Genomic DNA, 25,105 nt, shown 5'->3' with positions numbered 1-25,105 from the left:
ATGCTACGGCAGTAAAGTACACAGACTCACAAATACAGACAGGTAGACTGACAGAAAGACACACACACAAACACATGCATGAACGCACGCATGAACACACACACACACACACACACACACACACACACACACGCACACATAAAGGCTGCACATACTGCTGGTGGGGATGAGATCTCTGTCTGGGATGAAGAGTTTGTAGCCATAGTGTTTCTCCAGAACATCCGGAAGGATCTCTAGAGCAAAACGTTCCTCGTCCTGAAGCTCCTGCCCCCACTGATCCATCTCCACTTTACTGTAGGACAGGTACGCATCATACTCCTTATGACCTAAGGTAAACGAACACATATCAGTCTCATATCAGTAAAAAGCTTCAGCATGGTTCAGTTCTTAAGCTTACTGTTTCTTCACATGCTCGTGTATATATATATAAGTATATATATATATGTTTGTTTTTTGGGGTGGCAAAATCAAATCCAAATCAGCAACTGTCGCCCGATTTTTCAATTCTTCCAGCCCCATTACTAGACAGTAGACAGGAAACAACTGAAGGATTAATCTGCTTTTGCTGCAGATGTATAATTTTCATTAGAGCGCTTCTTAAAATCGGAAAATCAAAATCAAGCTTCGAAGTAGTTCTTGTCCAATTAGGAAAGAAAAAAATATTACGCATCGGCAATTTTAACCCTTTAAACTCGGCTAATTATTCAGTTATTCATCAAAACAGACCACCGATGGGTCTTCAGCGAATAATGATGATGATAATAATAATAATAATAATAATAATAATAATAATAATAATTGTCATGGGGCACGATGGGACTCTTGACAGGCTCAGGGTGAAGAAAAAAAACCTACCCAAATTCACTAAAAATAACACGAAAAAACATTAGCATGTCGGGGATGAAGGTGAGCGCTAATTTAGCGATATTCCTCTGGGCAAGATAATGCAATCAGCAATGTTATAAAGTGATGATGTTATTTAAGCAATAGTGCATTTGTACTGAATTTAGTATAACGGCACAACTGCGAGTGCGATATTGCTTACATACAACAATTCTTTAAACAAGAAATGAATGTATATGTGATCAATAAAGACTCACTGTCATTATACACCGTTACAGCTATACACTGTTCAGTTATACAGGTCTGTTCAGTATTTACTTAGCAAACTAGTAGCTAGTGAAGCAATGATTTTAATTAAACCACTTTTATGTATATATACAGTACGTCATTTTAGACATCTCTTGCAAACGGCACTTCTAAATTGGGTTAAATAAAGTCGGCTAACTCCAGTAACAAAGTTAAGTCTTATTATGGTAACTTGGCAAGCTGAGGCGAGCATTTTCCACCAGAAGCTAACGCATCTTCTGCATTTTTTCAGTTGTGCACAGAGCATTTATTTCTGTGCTTTCTCACTGTGAGTGAGTAAATGTAAAAAAGCAAACTTTCTGTATATATAATGATATTGAGTCTTTATTGATCACGTATATATTACGGCAGAGTGAAATTCTTTTCTTCGCATACCCCAGGTTGTTAGGAGGTTGGGGTGAGAGCGCAGGGTCAGCCATGATACAGCGCCCCCAGGTGCGGAGAGGGTTAAGGGCCTTGCTCAAGGGCCCAACAGTGGCAGCTTGGTAGCGCCGGGGCTTGAATCCCTGACCTTCCGAACCCAGAGTCTTAACCGTCACGCCTCCACTGCCCCAACGTAGCCCGGGTTCTTCCTGTCTATACTCTGTGGTAGGTATCACTTACGTGAAGTGTTGAACTATGACTGTGTTCAAGCAATGCTGGAGCAAGGCTATACATAAATAAATCTCATTTTGTAGCTAGAAAGCAGCTCTATTTATCAAACCTCAGTGTAAGTGTTAACCCTGATTGTCTAAAATTAAACTCCCATCTATAGTACAAAACAGTTTAAAGGCATTTTCCTTCCTAAGGTGTTATGTCCTGGTGTGTCCGTCAGGGGGCACTATTGAGCCGTTATGACTAATATGCAGACTTTGTTTACCTCCATCCGAGTCCTCTCCTCCAAAGTGATGTCTGTAGCAGAGCAGCAGCTCGATCCTGTAGCATTTATACACAGAGAGGAGCAGAACAAGCAGCAGCAAAATGGCTCCTAATCCTCCAGCCAGCTCCATCGTATACATCAGCTCAACTGGGAGGGAAACAGGAGAACAAAACGTGACACAAGCCGTTAGCTAGAACACAGCACATGCTTTACCTCGTGCTGTTTTTAATCTCCTGAACTGTTTGAATTGCGACCCTTGTTAAGGTTTTCACGTGGGCGGTAATTTATCCATGCAATATTATCAATTCAAATGCAGATAAAGATATTTTATAGAAAAGGATTACACTGATTAGCATGTATTACGGAATGAAAACGACACGAGAAAAGCTTCTGCATTGTGCAAGGGATCTGAAGAAGACAAAAAAAAAAAAAGCGTCAAAGAACCTCAGCCTCACGGTTCAAGAGTTCACAAAAGGAGTTACACATTTCAGTCCCTTTAGACTTGAGTAAAGTGTTGTAATGCTCATCAGTGCGCTGTACGTGTATGCACAAGTCGAGAGCGGAATATTTCAGATCTCCTGACACCGTCTCTCCTTCTGAAGCGGAAATGAGACGCCTTCAGAGCTGCTTGTCTTAAAAGAGAACGTTAAATGCTAATGCTTGCCTGAAGGAGACCTGCAGGAAGGTGATAAAAATTAGAAATAAGAAATATGTATTTATATATATATGTATAATATATTTTTAAAAAATACCGCGTTTGCTGATCTGGATGCTGGCTTGTCGTCTTCCGTTCCCGTTCTCAGCGTAACAAGAGTAATTGCCCAGATCTCCCTCTTCTAATGAATCTATAGTCAACGTGATGGACATTTCCTGTTCTCCTAGGTGCTCTCTTATGGTCCTGTCAACAGAAAAACCCAAGATATCAGCGACACTCAGCAACTAAGAAGAGATCTCGCTTGGGATAAATTTGGATGAAGCTTTAGGTCAGGGGTGTCCAATCTCATCCGGAAAGTTCCGGTGTGGGTGCAGGTTTTCATTCCAACCACGCAGGAGCCACACCTGAGTCTATTGAAATCCAACATCGACTGATTAAACAGGTGGAATCGGGTGCGGCTCCTGCGTGGTTGGAATGAAAACCTGCACCCACACCGGCCCTTTCCGGATGAGATCGGACACCCCTGGTTTAGGCTGAGATGTTGTGGTGACCAGGGTTGTACTTTAAGACCTTTTCTCTTCCACTTTACTGCACACTATTGTTTGTCTCAATAAAGCATTCGGTTAAAACCTTCACACAGCTGAACAGTTTGCTCAGGGAAGCTTACAAAATGCTGATTTTCTCGGCCTATAATTAATGGCAAATACATTTATTTGCATTATTAATCTAGTTTTGCACTCACATTTCCCCGTATTAACCAAAGACAATCAATGGCGAATTGATTCCGTTCCTGCCAAGGAAAACCACTTTGCAAGTCATTAATTACTGTTTGTTATGGTTGTTGCCACGCAGGTTGATTGTATAAGCTTTCTCAGATAGCACACTGGTTTTGTAAATCGGGTATAACGGATAATTTACAGTTTGTGTCTGATGACTGATGAGGTTCTGAAACATAATGGGCACCAAGGGGCCAAACCGATACCGTTGTCCTTTTTCAACACTGTTTACACCAACAATAGAAGTCAATACAGGGAGTCTAGCAAAAAGCTGCAGGATGAGCTTTATATCCAGTCGATGTTTGAAAGACACCTTGATGCCTGATGTCTTCAGGTGCGTTGGTTTAAAAATAGAAGCATTCTGAGAAGGCGTGTTAGTTATAAAGTTGTTAGGTGTCTCCTACCTGTTCGGAGCGATTAGAGTAAACATGAAACCGAACAGACGGTATAATCCTCCTTAATATATTTAATTAATCTGTAATATGCAGGACCATTTGTCTGTCAGGTAAAGCGGAAACACTGCTAGGTCAGGCAGCAAAATAATCCAAATGCTCAGACACGCCAGAATGGTTGAAGAAGATTAAATAGTTAGACAGTTGCTTATTTAAATCAAGATCTCGCTGAGATCGCATGACATTACATGTAATGAGGAACTCGCGCTTAAAAAGCCACAAATGTCACAGAAATATTACCTTTTTCCACATTGGGGAATTCACAAATGTCACGGACAATTACATTACACATGGGGGCATTCGATTTGCATAATTTGTCATACTAAATAAACACACACACACATAAAAAAATGAATATTAATATTTTTCCACGTTTATTAAAACCGGATTTTGGTTAACATCGGAAAAGATTCAGAATCCAAAGTACGGTGAAATAAAAACATCGAATAGAAACATGTTTCTATTTACGGCACGTCGCTAAAAGCCTCTACTTACGGCTACTCGTACCAAACTTAGAACGAGAACCCACTGCCTCGTCAGTGCTTGACAACGATATTGTCGTTTTTAACCACGTCTATTCAACACCCTTCACATAATCTTAGACTGGAAGAAGCTTCTGTTTATTCGAAGCCTTTGGCAATGTAAGAAACATTCCGTCAAAAGATATCAAGAAAATCACATCAGGGAGATCAGGGTAAGATGAGCTGCGGTCCGGCGCTACGATGAGTTCAGAACTCGAGAAGCAGGAGCAGTTCGAGCAGTTCGAGATAAACGACCTTTTTATTGGTGCACTCATAAGCTACCATGTGAGAATGAAGAAAAGCACAGAAGCTATCTTTATCTGTTGTATGGTGGGGGTTTTTTTTTTTCTTTTTTCTTTACATAGTGGTGCTGAGATAAGATGAGTCACCTGGCTCAGTGCTAGCTGACTCACGGACATAACTATGGCCTCTACAGCACAAACACTATAATGTTCAAAATTAACTAAACACCTTGCCTTATAACTCTTCTATTCGGAGTATTGAAGCATAATGTTTCGAAAATATTCTTTGGAAACATAACAAATCAAAATAAAGCATTTAGATGGATGTTAATACTAGTCGCTTTTGTGTTAAAGTTATTTTTTCCCCCGGGGAAAAAAATTTGTGAAGGTTATGTTGTTTGCTAAAATCTTAAATGGCTCTAAGATAAATAAATAAATAAATAAATAATGCTTAAAAAATAATGGCTTTGTATTTGAAGCTATTCAACACAGGCTTAACTTCCTCAGCAGCACCCACCGGCCCATCTTATTCAACGTCCCGACCTTGTAAAACTCACAAAACCATTTTCTCTAAGATGTTAATTGCCACACAGTCACTCCGTTGACTTCATTAGACTTCGCGTCACCGTATGAATTGAGGAATCACTGCCGACCTGCTGAGTACTCAGCGAAAGTTAACAAGGCCCGTTTTAACGTCCTTACTTTGCCTTATGACATCCAAATACCCGACTGAATTGTTATCAGAGACACTTAAAAACACCGTCACTACCACAAGTTCCACTTGGGTGGAAAATCTGTAAATAGAAACCGTGTGCTTCTGAGATAAAGGCTGTCCCAGACTGAAGGCAGCATGAGTCAGCTGTCTTCTAAAAGACCTTATTTTAGCCACATTTAAAGGCAGCCTCGCGTGTATCCTCGACAGAGATGCTGCTGCTATTATAGAGAAATATTTTACAAATGTAGGTTAACTTCCCGTCTCATAAATAGTCTTTTCTTAAATAATTACGTGCTTGTCAGTTAGTCATTCATTTCATTTCATTAAGCGAGGGCGCATAAAGCGACCTGGAGAGCAGTGAATGTACAGTATCTTGTGAACAAGTCATGTTAATCAGCTCACTATTTATGTTTTGCCTTTATCTAAGGAAAATGCAATATCCTGAACAGTTCCTTTTTGCTTAAACGTCATCCAGTGAGATACTGTAGAGGTAAAAGGCTATGTGTGCAGTATAGGAGGTACAGGAAGTACATTCATCCATCCATCCATCCGTTTTCTGAACCGTTTACAGGAAGTACAAGATTAAAAAAAAACAAAAACAAACAAAAGTTTAACATCATGATATCATAAATGTGAAAATGTAATAAGCTTAGTCACATATCAGTGACAGACCACTTGTCCTCTTTTCCTGCTGCTCAAGGCTGTTGGGGATATGGCATACGCTGCTGAAGGGAAGGTCATGGCCGACACTGCCAAAGCTGAGAACTCACCCACTTTCCCTTCTGCTAACTGCCCTGAGCATGTTAGCACTCAGCAGGCCAGTGACCTGATGAGGCTGCCTGCCCATTGTGGGAAAAGAAAAGGCAGGCCTGACCTGACAGATAATCTGTACATTAAAGATCATTTTGTTATTATGAAATTGATTATATTCTAAAGCATCCTCTAAACTGATTTCTGATTGGACAGGAGCAACGGATATCAATAAGAAAGATGACTACACGAGATGGATTGTGGTGTTTCTTCATGGTTGTGTGATCTGCAGTGTTTTCTTACTGTATATATGCATGTAGTCAGTGTGTGTCGCTAATTAGCTGCACTATTGATATACTATGCATTGTGTGAGATATTATATTGAATGGAAGCAGTGGTGGCTTGGCGGTTCAGAAGGTCAGGGGTTCATACTGCCACTGTTGGGCCCTTGAGCAAGGCCCTTAACCCTCTCTGCTCCAGGGGGCGCTGTATCACGGCTGACCCTGCGCTCTGACCCCGCGCTCTGACCCCAACTTCCTGACACGTTGGGGTATACGAAGAAAAGAATTTCCCTCTGCTGTAATGTATACGTGATTAATAAAGACTCATTATCATTATTTAAAAGGTTTTCGTTTTTGGAAAACCAGTTGATAAGAAATTTAAATACGCTCATGTGGTCTAGTCCTCTTGTTTAACGATCTCTACTTACAGTAAGTGTGTGATCTGCTGTAGAAATGGTATAAGGTCTGATCTGTGTCTCTGCGTCAGCTGATTTGTGCCATCACCTGATATCACTCTCTCGGACGCGGCTCTGGTCCATGTCCTCGATGAACTTCTCTCCCTTCATCCAGTACACGAGTGGGCTGACGTCGCCGCTGTAGCCGAAGAATGCTCGGCACGTCAAATTGACCGAAGCTCCTGCCGAGGGCACGCAAAGACACATTTAGCATTCACTCACATGCACTCAAGAGTCACATAAGACCTGTGCAGAGTGGAGTCAACATCAAAGACATCATGCTTATGAGACCAGTGGCATGGATGATGGAGGTGGTTCTCTAAAGCGCCTCATAAGTCCCAAAGGTGCCTCCAAATGATTACAATTTCCACTGTCTTTTATGCCGTGTTGTTCTCGCTCATATCTCCAATTTTGTTCGCAATGCACCGAGATAAGGCTCGGTTGTAATGTGCCGAGGTGGAGAAGTCTACTCTTCAGAACTGAAGCACTCAGGTGTTACACACTTGTCTAATGAGGTCAAGCTCCGCAGCTCATTAGAGACGCGGTGTAGAAAGCTTCTTTTAGACTGGCAAATTAGATTTTTTTTCCCAAATGTCTTATATGCATCTGATGTTTCCCTTCAATTCTAATCTGCAAAAACCTGCGTCTAAGCTGAACTTTCGAGTCTGGGCCAATTTTCACATTCCTGTAAGATCTCGGAACGCATAAATCCACAGCATCTAGCATCGGCCACTGAAGTACTCGCTATACAGGGGGTCCCCAAAAGTCTCCATACATACGGGAGAAATGAACACTTTTTTTTAGCAAAACGTCTTCCGAAATCTTTATATATCATATTTAGTTTATATTATATCTAATAGCCTTTAAGAAGTCCTTTGAGAAACGAAGGACGTACTGAAATCGTTCTCGTGGTCGGATCGGGAAACCGTCACGAGGTTGAGATGGACTTTAACCGGAAACACTGCGAGAACATCACACATGATATCACACAGCTGCCAAACGTATTAGCAAATTCAAATAGACTGGAAGTGTCGCGGAACAACCGAGAAGAAGCGGACGCCCACGCACATCCACTGACGAAGCCACGACCGACGTGGTCCTGTCAAACGTGTGCGGTGCCCTATATACGGAGACTTTTGAGACACCCTGTATATATTCAATACACGCAATTAATCTGCACATTCCTAATGTCTACAACCGGCATTATCGTTTATACATCTGTATTCTCGAATCTCCTCCAAACGCAGGTACAAATCACACAAAACGCCTGATCTTTACACCAACTCTATCACGCTTCACTTAATAAAAATGAACGCTGTTTGAGTCAAACTGGATACTGAACTCATCCGGCACATCCTGAGCTTATCGATGCGTCTGACAGGCGCGCGTGCATTTTCAATCCACCAACCCACGCCCCCGCTCCTCTCCCCCAGCTCCCCGCTCCCCTGGGGTACGATATTGTGTGTCAGCAGTGATGTCAGGAGCATCGATATGATATGTACAGTACAGAAGCAGTGTTCAGATCTCACTGGGCCAATCAGGGGCCCAACCTGCCACCATCACTTACACCTCTAGTCAGCTCTGTGACAAGCAGACTCTCATTAAAACTCTTCTCTCCTGCTATATGGTCGAAAAATCTTGACTCGAATGCTTCGGCGAGAGCAGGCCTGTATATGCTGGATGGATTTAAAATCTATTTTAGCGTATTTTTTTTTTTTTTTTTTTGCTTTCAGAGCAGCTTTATTTCTTTCGCGAGACATCCGAGTGAGACACGCTGTAGCATTTTAAAGTATTCAATCGCGCTGTTGAACAAGAGTTTTCTGCTCTCTTTGTTGTAACGTCCAATAAACACACTAAAATATAAGCTAATCCTCCTAATGTCCTAGCATATTAGTCGGTTATTCATCTTAAGGCCTATGATTTGGTAAATACAGTAGAAAAAGGTGTGTAGTTCGGCAAGTTAGGAATGTTCTGATGGATCTCGAGAGAGAGAGAGAGATTATCTGGATTACTCGCTTATTTGTAAGATCAGGTTTAAGTTGGACCGGTCGTGAACATACACGCTGTTGGAAATACACCACCAGCAGCTGATGCTCGCTAAAACTCGACTTGCTATAATAATATAAAAATTATTATAGGCTGAGCAAGTTAATAATTTGAATGTTCAGTATACTCTAGATACAGGATTTACAGGTTATTTATTAGTTAATGTATAAGCTGACTAGCTATAAGGCAAACCACAGGTTTATATTTAAGCACTCATCAAAGCAGGGATTCATTGCTGTTTCTAATTAACGAGGACTCGTGGACGCGCACAAAAATGTGCTGGTATTTAACCAAGAAAGATATGGGGAAATTCCTGTAAGGAGACATTTATTTATTCATATTTATTTAACAATAATGGAAGGAGTCTCTGTAAGTGTTCAGGGACGGCTGTTTTGGCTTAACAGGAACATTTTCTGTCTTTAACTTCAAAGGAGAGAAAAAAAAAAGGAGAGGTGAGGGGATGAGTGTTGTTATGTTACAGCTGTACAGCTGTTGACGTTGTACAACAATAAAAGTAGCTATAAATGGATATAAAAAAGTACACACTGTTCTTAAATAAAATAAAAAAAACGTTTGGTGCATGCTGTTATTGGAAAATAATCCACTTTTGATCCACGTCCTATCATTAATTGTTGGAATGATAATAATTATTATTAATCCTTCATTGTAAAACACGATAGCCCCGTGAAGTCATGTGAACTTCTTTCTTCTCTTCGACTCCAGTTGTCCGGACATGTTTTGGATATTGACCTCAAGTTTATACGTTTTCACTTATTTTCGTTGTCTTGACTTGTAAAACCTAACTTTTTGAGTTGAAACGAAGGTTATCTTCAAGTTGAGTTCGCTCACGCGGCAGATGAACCTTCGTCTCTAAGTTTAACCGCCTGAGATATTTTACATTGATGACATGTTTTACAATGTTCACATTACATTTACGGCATTTTGGCAGACACCCTGATCCAGAGCGACTTACATTTATCTCATTTATACAGCTGAGCACTTGAGGGTTAAGGGCCTTGCTCAAGGGCCCAACAGTGGTAGCTTAGCAGTGCTGGGGCTTGACCTCACGACCTTCTGATCAGTCACCCAGAGCCTTTAACCACTGACCCACCACTGCCCTTAGATTATTCTTCACCTGGCATTTCTGTACTGTACATGCCCACATTTCCCTCCACAAACACACTGGTCTACATGTGTGTGTGTGTGTGTGTATGTAACTATGAGACACAACAAGCAGCATACGCACCGATGTTGGCAGGACTTTGGTAACCAGAGAACACAGTAATTAAATGTGTGAAACTAGCATCTACTTTCTTTCCAGCACTGCTGTTAGACCAGCACAGCTTCCACATGTATTTTATGAAGGATACGTTTTAATTAACTCCTAGTTAATTAAACCCAACATTCAAACCAAATCTATAAGCTTGAGGTGCAGCAGCTGCTGTGAAATAATGGGGAATAAAATGACTATTTCTACATTGTCTTGCCTTCTTAGTCTCAAATCAAGCCGGCAGCAAATGCATTTTTACGTTAAAAACACCATTATTACGACGATGATTATTATTATTATTCATGTATTATCATATATTATTATCACTAAACATAAGTAGGAATACGTGGTCGATATTTTTCTTTATTTACTCGTTATTTACTGTACTTAAAACAGACAAAACAAATATGAAATGCTGTGGATCAGTGAAAAGCTCCCCTCTATAGCTCCTTCCCACAACTATTTCGCATTCGTTCAACTATGTCCACTCACACGAAGCCAGACTCATAAACGCAGCACTACAATCACCGAGCAACAATGCCACATTCACCTCGTCAGAATAGCTGTAATTGAAAGTTCCCGAGTGGTAAAAAAAAAACAAAACAAAGCATTTTCTTCAACCTCCAAGTGTTAATACTGACAATTTAGCGAATGGTTTTCTTTTTCTCCTAGGCTTCACTAAACAATTTAGCTCACCTCTTAATGAGAAAGCCCAATAATAATGAGGCTAATGACAGCCATCTTGAATTTCTATCGTGTAGCCTACAGCGCATGAACTCATTCAGTCAGAAGAATGGGACGTCTTCCATTTCTCCCAAGTTCTCCCATATGACATAAATGTCTTTAAACCCTATCACGCATAGTGCGCACACGTATGAACCGTCAATTTAAAGGATATTGAAAGGAAACTACGAGATGCAAATCACCTCCAATTTGCTTGAGGCAATTACTTTATCTTAGAATAAATCATCATCCTGATTTCCCTAGAATATAAAAAGAAACGTCTCTCTTTCAGGAGACTGTATTTTAGAGATAATTTCATAAAATTCAAATAAGCTTTACAGATCTTTATGGGAAAGGGTTTAAACGATGTTTTTCATGATTGTTCAATGAACCGGAAACAATTATTGCACATGCACGTGTGGAACAGTCCTTAAGACACGAACAGTTTACAGGCGGAAGGTGATTACGGTCACAGTTACAATAAGTTAGGACACTAAAGAGACCTTTGTACTGACTCTGAAAAACACCAGGAGAAAGATGTCTAGGGTTCCTGCTCTCCTGCGTGAACATGCCATAGACCTGCTGCAGGGAGGCATGAGGACTGCAGATGTGTTCAGAGCAATAAACTGTAATGTCTGTAATGTAATACATCTGAGACGGTGCTACAGGGAGACAGGAAGGACAGCTGATCGTCCTCGCAGTGGAAAATTACATGTAAGCGTGTGTGTCCCTCCAGACGTGATGGAGAACTTGTAAATGCCTTGGTGGAAGAGTGGAGGAACATCTCACAGCAAGAACTGACCAATCTGGTGCAGTCCATGAGCATGAGATGCACTGTAGTACTTAAAGCAGCTGGAGGTTACACCAGACACTGACTGTTCCTTCTGATATCCACCTCCACTCTGTTCAGGGACTCGTTATTCCATTTCTGTTCCTCAAACGTCTGTGGAACTTCTTCAGTTCACGTCTCAGTTGTTGAATGTTTTTATGTTGATAGAAATATTTACACGTGAAGAAATAAAAGCAGTCGGATGTGAGAGGACGTTTCTTTTGTTCTATAATTGGAAGGTCCATCCGTCTTCCATGCCGCTTGTCCTACATGGGTCATGGGGAGCCTATCCCAGGAGACTCAGGGGAACACCCCAGAGATGGGGAACGCCCTGGACGGGGTGCTAACCCATCGCAGGGCACAATCACACACTACGGACAATTTGGAAATGCCGATCAGCCTACAAAACCAGAGTATTCTAAGGAAACCACCTAAGCACAGCAAGAACATACAAGCTCTACACACACAGAGCGGAGGTAGGAATCGAACCCACAAGGTGTGGGTCAAGCGCACTAACCACTAATCCACTGTACACCTCCCATACAGCACCATTTTCACCATGTTCTTCCATTATCGATCAACTCATTGTAACATCATGTGACAGACGTTGACAAATTAGAAAGAAAATGACATGGACATGGGTGGAATTTTGAAGAATTATAACCACAGAAGAGTTCAAGAGTGTGTTTAGAGATCCCTGTTATAACACAGACCCATGCGGCTATGTAGGATACATAATGCAGCCATGAGGGGGAGCTTGTACTCCTCACTGAGGCTTGTTAACTGTGGCTATAGTGTGTGTGTGTGTGTGTGTGTGTGTGTTTTGTGTGTGACATGCCAGTAATTCTCTGTGTGCTAAAGACTTTGCTGTCTGTTCTTCGCTCCATTTACCCACACAGCACAGCCACTGCACTGACTGAGCAAACTCAAGTGAAAAGCTCCAGATTTTCACTTAACCGTATAACACACACCACAGACACCCACAAGTGCTCTTATGCGCAAAACAATTATGCACTCATTACATTAGACAAGGAAGGAAGAGAAACTAGGGGGGGGGGGGAGAAAGAAACAAGAGAAACAAAGAGCACGGGATGGGGGTGGTGTAGAACACTATCCCTTTTGCTTCACTGACTGCAGTCTGGTTCAAAAGGCTGTGATATTTTCTTCCCTCTTTCTTCCTTTCCCCTCTCTCTCTCTCTCTCTCTCTCTCTCTCTCTATTCTTTTCTCCCTTTGTTCCACAGCCCTGCCCCTCAATAGGAAGCTTTAATTAGCTGTAAAGAATTGCACTCTTGCGAGCAGGTACTCTTCCACTCCTCCTTTCATGCTATGTCCTCCGCTGATCCCTTCTTTCTGATGACATAATAGAGTCCCTGTCGCAGCCCGCTTTACGCAGCTTCGACATATCGAGTAATAACCTCAATATTGGCCAGGTGAATGGGGAACATAGGCCCACTTTAGCTCCCATTCTAAAACACACACCCACTGCTCTTTTCTCACTAAGTACCCCGCAGCTCTTCTCCATAGCTGGAATGGAAGACGAGATGCCCCACGCACAGGCAGACATCATTTCCCTGGGGAATCAGCTTCAATCTCCAAGATGAATCTAAAAGTCAGTGTAATATAAGCACATCGGCGGGCCATTTCCCGTAGGCATTCAACCCACAGCCTCTTTAGCTCCCTCACTCACTCTCTCATTCTCCTATTTTCTCCCTCGCTCATCCCCCCCCCAAACCACCCACCCACCCACCCAACTCGTTCTCTCTCTCATTCGTCTCTCAGTAGGCCTGTCATCAAACCCCAGCTTCATGCGGGGAATTGAGCAGCGGGAGACCAGTCTCATACCACTCCATCCTAGTGCTCTAGATATGTTACACGGATTGTGTTGGTTTTAACAGAACTGGCGTTCATTGTTTGCAGCCTCTCTTTGTGCATCACTTTATTTACTTTTGCTTAAGAACGGGGGCCCAGCTGAGGTCCCATCTGCACTGCGGCTTCGCACACAGAAGCAGCAACAACAAGGACACATTAATTACTATGGGCTGTGCTTAATTGTAAGTTTTACCTGCCAGGTTGAATCCAGGCAGTCACTATATCTTGAAGTCAGTTTCGTGGAATATATATATATTTTTCATTTGTAATTAAAGACATATGGGCTTTTTGGGGTGTGTGTGTGTGTGTGTGTGTGTGGGTTTTTTTTTAATGCAGTATCTACAGCTGCTCTAATCTGTTTACAGTTTGTAAGTACTGTCATCTAAAAACATTGCTCTGGATTTCAAATCCGTGCTCTTATTTGCTTTATGGCACTCTCCCCCTCCCCCCCACCTCTTTATGATACAGCCTTATTCCAACCTCTCTCTATAAAAATGAAAGCTCATAGCTGAGCTACATGTAAGGGTTTGATGGCCCAATTCTGACCTGATACGACTGGATGACTCTTTGAGACCGAGTCAGGGTACAAAAATAAGAAATGGCAGTTTGCTCGAGCATGTGTAACACTCACCATTTTCTGGATGACTGGCCGAGCAGTGCTCTGTCTCTCATTTGAACTTTGGGTGAGCTTGTCTGTATATGAGTGTGTATATACGAGAGTGTATATGAGCGTGTATATGGGCATGTATATGAGTGGGTATATAATGATAATGATCATGAGTCTTTATTGATCACATATACATGTGCACAGTGAAATTCTTTTCTTCGCATATCCCAGTATGTTAGGAAGTTGGGGTCAGAGCGCAGGGTCAGCCATGATACAGCGCCCCCTGGAGCAGAGAGGGCTAAGGGCCCTGCTCAAGGGCCCAACAGCGGCAGCCTGGCAGTGCTGGGGCTTGAACCCCCGACCTTCTGATCAGTTACCCAGAGCCCCAACCGCCAAGCCACCACTGCCCCTGCATACGAGCGTGTGTACGAGAGTGTGTACGAGAGTGTGTACGAACGTGTATACGAGCGTGTATACGAGTGTGTATATGAGTGTCTATGTGTGTGCCCTGTGATTGTCAACAAACGTATACAGGAAACTGAATATGGTATTAGCGCACAGCCAGCACATTATAAACAACAATTGAGGCCGTTATCTAACTTGAGGCAATGCAGAGCTGAAATAAAACAAGCAAAACAAAAAGCATGGACGCATGAGTCAATATAAAAGAGAATACTGAATTCGAAATCACGGAGGGAAAAATAAAGTGGGGGTTCACTGGATACTGAGTGTAGTAGTAAAGCTAAGCTATAGAAAAGGTCAAATGTAAAGGTAAGCTAATTGTATCGTTGAGGGAAACGAGAGGAATAGAGAGAATATCAGAGAATACTGAGAGAAACAGAGGACGGTTTGTAGCCCTAGAACAGCAGGTTGTGATTGTGGTGCTGAGAGAAGCAATGGATAAGTGGGACTCTCGCATGTAGAGAATGTGCAGCCCTGAGCAGAGGTTCACATTATCCTCCATTACAGTGCACATTAGTTTCAGCTTCCCTCTCAGCCATTCACTCTTAAAGGTCACGCCAGAAAGTGCCAGCACCTGAAAAGTCATGTTGGCTCTGATAGGAGCATGTGCTTGATTAGAGCTCCAGTCTCATGAGGCCTGAACAGAGCGACAGCTGATGGTGAGACAGGGAACTCGGGGAGGGGGGGAGTTGAGAAGGAGAGTTGAGGATAAGAAAGGAAGTTGAGGGTGAAACAGGGAATTCGTGAGATAGAAGACTGAGGGCAAATAGCTCCAGGTGAGACAGGGAGATAAGGGAGAGGCAGCGAACTACCGGTGAAACATGAAGCTGGAGTTGAAACAGGGTGCTTGTGGGTGAGGTTGAGAAAGAAAGCCCCAGACAAGGGGGTCGCAAGGAGCCTTGAGTGAGTCAGGGAGCTAAGATGAGACAGAGAACCAAGGGTAAAGTCAATGTAAATGAACCTGGAAGTGCTGCGTGCTCCAGTGCTCTGCGTGAGGGGAAGTCTCTGACAGGTGAGACAGGGGGCAGATGATTAGATAGGGAACTGAGGATAAGACAGGAAGCTGTGAGGAGAGAAAGTTAGAGATATAAAGGTAAGTCGGGGGTTGAGCATGAGCATGAGGACAGGAATGAGATCAGGGTGAGCAAAAACCGAGAGTCAGACAGGGAACCTACAGTAAGGTGAGACACAGACGTGAAAGGAATGGAAGATAAAGGAGCTGAGCGTGAGACAGGGACGTAAGGATGAGCAGGGAGTTGAGAGTGAAAGAAGGACAAGCGGATTAGGAGCCAACTGGATCCCAGTCTCATCCAGATGTCTTGTGAAGCTTTCTTAAAAAATATCAAATAAATAGTCTTATTCCTATCTGTATTTGTCATTTGTTTTGTCTGTTTATCCTGAAAATATATATATTTGTTGTTTGGGCAAATGTAAGTGGGAGGTTTTTCTAGATAAGGCGTTAAAGCTACACTACACAGTAACTCGCTATCAACACAGAGCCATTGTGTGGAGAGAATCGTCATGGTGGCTTAGTGGTTAGAACACTTGCCTTGCACCTCCAGGGTTGGAGGTTCAAGTCCCACCCTTACACGCTCTCCCCATGCCTCAAGGGCTTCCTTCAGGTAGTCCAGTTTCCTCCCCCAGTCCAAAGACATGCATTGTAGGCGGACATTTCCAAATCGTCTCTAGTGTGTGATTGTGCCCTGTGATGGGTTGGCACCCCATCCAGGGTGTCCCCTGCCCTGTACCCCGAGCTCCCTGGGATACGCTCCAGGCTCCCCTGCAGCGCTGTGTAGGATAAGTGGCATGGAAAACGGATGGATGGGTTTTCTTTGTGCTGATTTGATTCACCACAAGTGTCACAAGTTACATCACAATGTCAGTACACTTCTATACTTGAAAGCATTACATTATGACTCAATTAAAAATGACTAGTAATTATCATACAGAATTCGCCTGGTACAGCATCACTGCTGCATTGCTCTATCCACTCCCAATAATAATTTCTGGACCTCTACACTGACCTCTTATGGTGGTCTCTGTTTATGGATGGATGGCTAAAAAAACCACTGTATTCCTACAAAGTGCCCCTATTTGGTGGGTTTTAGCTGATTGAGGGGGCGTATGTGTGTAGTTACACAGCCCCAAAATGGCACCTCAGTGTATAGCGTACACTACCATTACCATTCTAATATTTCCCTTTATTATAAACATATTACAAATAGGGATGTGCAGTCCTGATCATTTTCTCCTGTCCTACGTTTGCTGCTCGCGGAAATTTCTACTGAAATGCAGTAGTCGTCAATCATCACTGTCAATCACAGCTGAGACACACTTCTGCATTATCTAGTGGCATGTGTGTGGTGCTTTCTGTTACGTCGCGGCCAATATTGTGCAGGATCGCTATTTATTTAGAGAAATTCCTTCATCGCAGGAGGAGGCCCGGCTGTTGCTTAGCAACAACAGTATTATTTTTGGAGTGTGTGATTAATATTAAGTGTCCTTTGAATAGCGCCACAAACACACGCTTTGCTTTTGGTGTGTGTGTGTGTGTGTGTGTGTGTGTGTTTGTGTGTGTGTGTGTGTGTGTGTGTGTGCATATGCCTGTGCGTTGTCATCTCTTAACTTCCTTAGAGAGGTAATAAAGACTCGACTCGTTTACTTTAATTGGATTTTAATTTGATTTAAATCAAACAAACGCAGCACATGCGGGCGAGCGAGAGTTTCCTGTGACCTCCCTCCTCCGCTCTCCTGTTTCCATTTCGTCTACTCGTGCTCTCTCGCCTTCCCCATGACTCACGTTTCGCTGCCAGCAAATGGCTCCTGCTTGAGTTCCTTCTCTGTTTTCCTTCTTTTGGACCTCAAACATGTCTCTTCTCTTCTTTCTGTCTTTCTTTCCTTCCCCATTCGCTCCTTTCGGTGCTATTTCTTCCCTGCTGTCGATTCGGTGTGGTTTTCAGTTCGTCTGATGGTCTCTCTTGGCAGAATACCCCTGCAGGCATGTTGCAGCATGTGATACACTTTGTTGATTCTGCATGTATAAAATCCTCTTCCGCATACCGAGAGCTCGCACGAGCTTCTAAAACCCATTAAAAAATGCGAATGTTTTACCGTGGAATAGATCCTGGCGTGTGAAAGATAGCAGGAAGAAGCCACTGTGCAGAGAGACACAGAACTGCGGAAATGGAGCTCACAAATGTTCACGTCTACATTTATTCTTCTGGCAGATGTTTTTATCCAAAGTACCACACAAATAAGGCAAAACACAATCCAAGCATACAGCTGAGGGTTAAGGGTCTTGCTCAAGCGCCCAATAGTGATTGTCTGGCTGAACTCGGATTTGAACTTACATCGGGCAGAGAACCAAATTGGCTGATTTTTTTTTTTTTTTCCCTTCTTGTCCCTTCACTACATGTTGTTAAATTGTTCCATTTCACCGGTTGTCCATGGTGTTGATAAAACAAGTCTCCTAGGAGATTGACATTTATATCGTGCACTTTAATCTTTGAGCTATCTGTACACAAAGAAAATAACAGCAAAAGTCAACAGCAAAAAAAAAAAATAGGGGTCATGTTTACCTGTGCCCTTCTCATCATGCTGAATTTATCGGATTAATAGAACACTAATTAGTAAGTTACATCCATCCATCCATCTATAGTGCTTTATCCTTTTCAGGGTCACGGGAAACCTGGAGCCTATCCCAGGGAGTATCGGGTACAAGGCGGGGTACACCCTGGACAGGGTGCCAATCCATTGCAGGTCACAATCACACATACACTCACACACCCATTCATACACTACGGACACTTTGGACATGCCAATCAGCCTACCATGAATGTCTTTGGACTGGGGGAGGAAACCGGAGTACCCGGAGGAAACCCCCGCAGCACAGGGAGAACATGCAAACTCCGCACACACACACAGGGCCACGGTGGGAATCGAACCCCCGACCCTGTAGGCGAACGTGCCTACCACTAAGCCATTGTCTGCCACTGACAGTATATTTCACATTTGATGGGATGTGACGTTAGCTCTGAATCACCCAGGTAAAGGTAGGACCACTGGCTTACTGATATGTAAGTGTTTTTATTTCTAATATTCATAAAATGAAGTTCTCACATCAGCTGAATGAAGATGCACCCAGTCTCTCTGCTACCCCAGGCTCCATTAACAGGAGAAAGGGGGGGAAAAAAAGCAGCAAATAATATAGACCAGGAACATCCAGTCAATTAGGACAAGCTGATGTCTCTACTTGCCTGTCAATCAACATGAATTTAGAAAGCTGCACCAGAGTATTGCACCAGCCTTCAGGAGGTCTCACTTTAATAGAGACGTACACATGTTTTAGGAGGCGTGACTTTACAGGGAACACTGACGGAATGGGCTGTATTTACAAAAGCACTGTAAATCCTTTGTAAATGTATATCCTTAGTGTTACTGAACGCGACGCAACCGCCGTAACCCGAGACCCATCATAGCAATGTCATGCTTTCATTGTTTGTTTTTAAACATGATGATGCCTACTGGAGAAATATTTTTGACTCTTGCCTAATTAAATTCTCAGTCTAAGTGAGTAGCGTATAGCTTTACAGTGTCATCCATCACCACTAATCGCTAACCTAGTTAGCTTTTCCGCTTTGTAGAGGATTACCAGATGTAAAGGGAAGGTTAATATCGATAATATTGATATCTCCGCTCCTTAGTGAGCTGTTTCTTTTTGGCACTTTTTGTCAAAATGGCTCGAAAAGCGGAGAAACTCAGGCTGGAGGATAAAGAAGGAAACCAAACAGCATTTCTTTGTGGGTTATTTTGGTCTCGTGGATGGGGTAAGGGGAAAATATCTAATGTCGAATAATTGTGTACCTATAAAGTGTACGTACTGTGTACGGTACCTGATAACAGCTGGGTGCACCTAATAAACCAGCAGCGCAGTGAATATGAATGAACGTACGCATATCCGAGCATTAAACCTGCTGTGTGCGTTTATTACTAGCGTTATATTTATCCTTTGTTACAAGCATACGTATAGGGATGTGCAGTTTCTGATCATTTTGTTGAACGTTTGTGATAAGGTTTCTTGCTCACAGTTTTTACTGGAACGCGACGGCAGTCCATCGTCCTGTCAATCACAGCTGAGACACACTCCTGCATTATCTAGTACAGTATGTGGAGCTTTCCATAATGTTCTGGCCAATATCGTTCACTATTTCTATCCATCCATCCATCTGTACATCCTTATTCTTATACACAGGAACCTGGAGCCGATCCCAGGTGAGGTATATACCCTGGACGGCGTGCCAACCCAGAGCATCTCACACACACACACACACACACACACACACACACACACGCGCGTTATGGACAATTTAAAGATGTCAATCAGTCTACAATGCATGTCTTTGGACTGGGGGAGGAAACTGGAGTACACGGAGGAAACCCCCGCAGCACGGGGAGAACGTGCAAACTCCGCACACACAGGGTTGAGGTGGGAATCGATCCCCCGACCCTGGAGGTGCGATTCAAACGTGCTAGAGACGACACCACCGTGTCTGTTCACTATTTATGATCACTAGGTATTCGCAGAACTGGAGCATTTTAGTAGGAAATTCTTGTTAAAGTGAGTATCTCAGTATTTACCAGGCTTATCAATCAGCATTTCTTACCAGGATATGAATATGTAATATTCATATCAACAAACTTTCTTATGCAGTACAATAAGGGTAGGGGTGTAACATACTGGCGTTATACGGTATGTTTGTGTTTAGTGCTGCAAATATTAATATCTGTATCTGTATTCGGATTTAAATCTGAAGAGGGTTTGAGTACACCAGAAAGTCATTTTGTATTGACCCGATGGCCCTGGAAACACTAGGAGGGGGTGGAGGGACGACACACAAAAACAAAGGTAGAAATGACACCGGTGTCAGCTTAGGTGGAGCGTTTAAGCCCGCATAGAGTCATTATTTTTCTTTACACCTGCCTGTGATAGTTTCTAATGAATTTAGTTGGGTCTATTTATTTAAAAAAAAAAAAAATAAAATACCGCTGACCCTGACCAGATATAACCGCTTCATGTTTGTTTTAATGAACACAGTGTTTGTCCTGTGAGCGTGAAACTCGCACCCATCATACTCCTCATACCTTCAGTCCTACGCCCACATCGTACGGAAGTGAAAACCTTAAACAGACACCCTTTCTGGCAAGCTTTTGGGAAATAAAGAACGAAAGAAAGGAATCCGTATTCGTTTAGAACACGCCGTCCGTTCAATCCGAATAATGTAACAATATGTGTATAACATATTTGTCCTCGGTGACAATCTGAATGCAGGTTTGACAAACCGGTTGTGTGTGTGTGTGTGTGTGTGTGTGTGTGTGTGCACGCATGTGCAACAGCAAGCTCTCCCTGGCGGCCACTAATAATGCTATGATGGGTTCAGCCAAAGCTCATTCTCTCCATCATTCAACTCCAAAAAATGACTTATCTCCAACGTTCATTTTTCATTCCTTAACACCAAGGCACAGCGTGCAAAGTTTATTATATAACGCTAGTCTATTACCCACACAGCAATAAATGTTCAGGTTTTAACCAGAGAGTTCTGTGGCAGAGAGAGAGAGAGAGAGAGAGAGAGAGAGAGAGAGAGAGAGAGAGAGAGAGAGAGAGCACTCATGCCAGCATTATACAGCTGACAAGAAGCACTCTTCTTTCATACGACTCTGAATGTCCTGGTGTATGAGTCAGGGCAGAGCCACACCAATTATTTGCTAATTCTGTCGTGCTTCTTCTCCCTCCAATGTCTCTTCGTAGCTCTTTCTCTCTCTGTAATCCATTGCTCTGTGTAATTAGATGTCACCGGGAGCTTACACCTATTCTTATCTGAGGTAGAGAGAGTTTTTGTGTGTGTGTGTGTGTGTGTGTGTGTGTGTGTTTGAGAGCATGAGAGAGAGAGAGAGACTATGTGACAGAGAAATCCAAGCCAGAAAGTGGACAGACATATGGTGGGACAGACAGAACCACACACACACACACACACACACACACACACACACACACACAGCTCAGATCCAGACCAAAGGCTGGCAGTGCCAGAGGCATCACGTGTGTATGGCTCCGGAGTCTCCGTGCTGTCCTGTTTTCTCCCCTCGCTTTGAAGACAGAACATGGCCAGAGTTTGCGCAATATGCTCCAATCTGCTCTCGCAGGCAACACACACACACACACACACACACACACACACTGACTCCTGGCCAAACAAACAGACGCGCCTCCATCCAACACACATGCACACACATGCATATGGAAACAGACACACACACACACACACACACACACACACACACACAATGCTGCGGCTCTATCCTGAATCAGCCTGCTAAAGATTTCAGCACTGTATGAGGCCAATATTGTTGGGAGACTCGGAGTAAAGGATTTGCATTTATAAGTGTGGCTTCCTTTCAGAGCTACAACAATGCAGCGCTATGTGATGATGTCGGCTCACGATAGAAACTCCTCGCGCCCGCAAACGCAGAGACAAAGAGCGGGGTGCGAAAAGATGATCCAATCTTACATCATGATTCTCCGTTAAAAAGATTTCGCGTCGTCGTAAAAAACGCTTACGTCGGTGTACGCGTGAAATAAATGACTTCTTTCTCACGTCTGATGAAAAAATAATAATAAAAAAGCCGAATATTAAATACGGGAAAGACGTAGTATTCGAATGGATTTGAACATACGTTCGTTCGCAATTTTATACTGCGGCAGGCAGAGAAAACATTATCAGAGTGAACGTTAACATAACGGTGGTGTAGAATATACAGCATGTAGCTCACTGTATGCCCTATGAAATAAAATTCACAGGTAATATCCCGTTCAGAACTAGATACACCAATAAAAATAAATAAATAATGTCTGCCATAAATGACGCACAGTTATTCAGAGACCTTTTCCTATATCAACGGTCATTTAGCCAAAACCTGTGAGTTATTATTCAAAGACACGCCACAAGTGCAGTATTTTTCTCCCTAATAAAATGGCAATATACGTATATACTAGACGTCGACCGGTATTGCCGATAACCCATTAATCAACCGAGAGTTTATAAAACTGATACCGATTGAAAACTTATCACTCAAAGTCAGATAGTTATTTTGAACTTTATTACAGAAATAAACAGTACTGACTGTACTGTGAAAATAAAATAAATATATAAATATTAATATACGAACTATTAATAAATATTAAAGCAAATAAAAGATATACATCCACACTGAACCAAAAAGTAACGCTTCAAATAGCAAGGAAAAATAGAGACGTCCAAAATGAATAAAAAACACTTCGAATAACACCACAAAAATTTATGAGTGATAGTTTATATTTCGCCTCTAGGGGCCGCTCTCGTACTGTATAATAATAATAATAATAATAATAATAGTAAACAGCGGACCCCTCTCAGTCGCTCCTGCAACTGACGCAACCGGGAAAAACTATCGGTGCGGATTTTTGCTGATAAGCAACAGTTCCATCGAACGCTTATCGGAGCCGGTTAACCGGCAAAACCGATCAATCGGTCGAATTGTGGTATAAACATTACATGAAACTGGAACAATTTGCATGTGTTTTGAACTCTCTGATATGAACTGACACCGCCTGGAAGCCCCACCCACACGCTATAGACTGAATCGGGCAGGCGCCGTTGGCTTTCCATTGTCAAGGTAAATGAAGAATGTTTTGAATCCATTCAAAAGTAATAACATCGAACTTCCAACCCTGCGATTAATGGACAACCCGTTCTACTCGTGCAAACACTTTGATTAACTGAGAAAAGCTCTGTCATGTGGGCAACTCATTTGTAAAAGGACTACAGCAAAAGCAGTTCCCGACTGCGCATCTAGTAATATTAATACACCTCCTCTAACCTGAAATGGTGGAAATACTTCTTTCCCTGTCTTTTATCCTGGACAATTAAATCATTTTTCACGATATTTTTGAAACGGTACTGTAAATTGTGACCATGGAAAAATCAATATCGCACAAGCCTTGTGTATGCTATTAATAATATTCTGTTAATAATAAATTGCAGCAAGTGGGCATGCTAGAAGAAAATCATAATGTAGGCTACAGAAATCTGAAATCAAGATACGTGAAGATGCATAAAGAAATCTATTTATATTGACACTGTGGCACTCTGAATCAAAATCGCATCAGATTGTGAGGTCACTAGAGATTCCCACTCCTACACACGGACACACAATGCTGCTGTGAAGGCAAACAGAAATCTCACACCACTCTATGTTATTAATATAGCTGTCTAACCTTTGGTTATCTCTTCATACTCTCTCTCTCTCTCTCTCTCTCTCTCTCTCTCCCAGATAGATACAGTTGTCATGGCCCCCAGGGGCAATTTCACCTTGGACCACTAGAGGGTACCCCTGTTCCCCGTGTAGAACTTCTTCCTCTGTTGTCTCCCTCCATTTTCTGTGTAACCTTACTCGTGTGTTTCTTATTTCCCTGATTAGTGCTCTATTTCTTATGTTTGTTATGCTGGTGTTATTTGCACTATGTTTTTGATTACTTAGCATTTTTCGTAGTGTTTACTTTCTAGTTTCTTTACTTCTGATAATCCTGGTTCCTAGTGTGTCTACTCCTCGTGTTTGTCCCTTAAGTCTGTTTCCTTGAGCCTGTTCCCTGTGTTGTCTTCAATAAAGAAGTTCTACACCTGCATCCGCCTCTCCGAACTCTCCTCTGTGACAGGATGCTCCAGCCACACGTGGATGCAGCAGAGCTCCAGTGCTGTTATGGAAGTGGGTTTTGGCTCTCGAGGTGAAGCAGGGATACCCTTGGAGCCCGTTCACCAACAGGAGGGACATTTGGGGCAGTGGGATAGACTGGATTAGGAGAGGGTTTGAGCTCAGAGCTGGAGGCTCTCCGCTGCCCTCCCGCCCTGCTCCATTGAGATCGCCCCCCCTACCTCCCAGCACCCCACCTCCCCCTGACTGAGGACACTACTCGGCTTCTGTGTTCCAGCGAGATCATCGTTCCGTCTTCCATGTTCCGCTGAGGACGTCGCTCCGCCTCTGTCTCTTTCTGAGGTCGTCGCATCGCTTCCCTGTCTTGTTCACTCCGCCTCTGAGTTACACTGAGGACATCACTCCACTTCATGGTCCCGTTACAGCCATCGCCCCCCCCCATCCTCCCTAGCTGGTGAATTTACCCTCCCACCCACCACTGTTGGTGGCACAGCACTGCTCCCTTGCACAGCTGGGGACATCGCTCTGCCTCCCGTCTCGGCTGAAGTCGTCGCTCCTCCCCCTTGCTCGACTGAGGATGACGCTCCTCCCCCTTGCTTGACTGAGGATGACTCTCCTCCCCCTTTCTTGGCTGAGGACATCGCTCCCCCCCAGAGCCCTAACTTTAAGCCGCGCCTTAAGGGGAGGGCTCTAGCTGCG

General features: G+C 43.0%; 1 protein-coding gene across 2 annotated transcripts in view; it reads right to left on the bottom strand.

Annotated features, from left to right (window-relative positions):
• Window positions 1-25,105, bottom strand: part of il1rapl1a (interleukin 1 receptor accessory protein-like 1a) — a 124,203-nt gene that overhangs the window by 6,183 nt on the left and 92,915 nt on the right. For both annotated transcript variants that reach the window (XM_053627634.1, XM_053627635.1), the window contains exons 7-10: window positions 6,905-7,037; window positions 2,761-2,906; window positions 2,009-2,155; window positions 156-326 (exon numbers count right to left, since the gene is read on the bottom strand). In XM_053627634.1, coding sequence (XP_053483609.1) covers window positions 156-326; window positions 2,009-2,155; window positions 2,761-2,906; window positions 6,905-7,037 — 597 coding nt within the window. The remainder of the gene's footprint in view (window positions 1-155; window positions 327-2,008; window positions 2,156-2,760; window positions 2,907-6,904; window positions 7,038-25,105) is intronic.

This window comes from Ictalurus furcatus, chromosome 6 (genome assembly GCF_023375685.1).
Source record: "Ictalurus furcatus strain D&B chromosome 6, Billie_1.0, whole genome shotgun sequence".
Lineage (NCBI taxonomy): Eukaryota > Metazoa > Chordata > Actinopteri > Siluriformes > Ictaluridae > Ictalurus > Ictalurus furcatus.
This window is presented reverse-complemented; position numbering and strand designations above follow the sequence as displayed.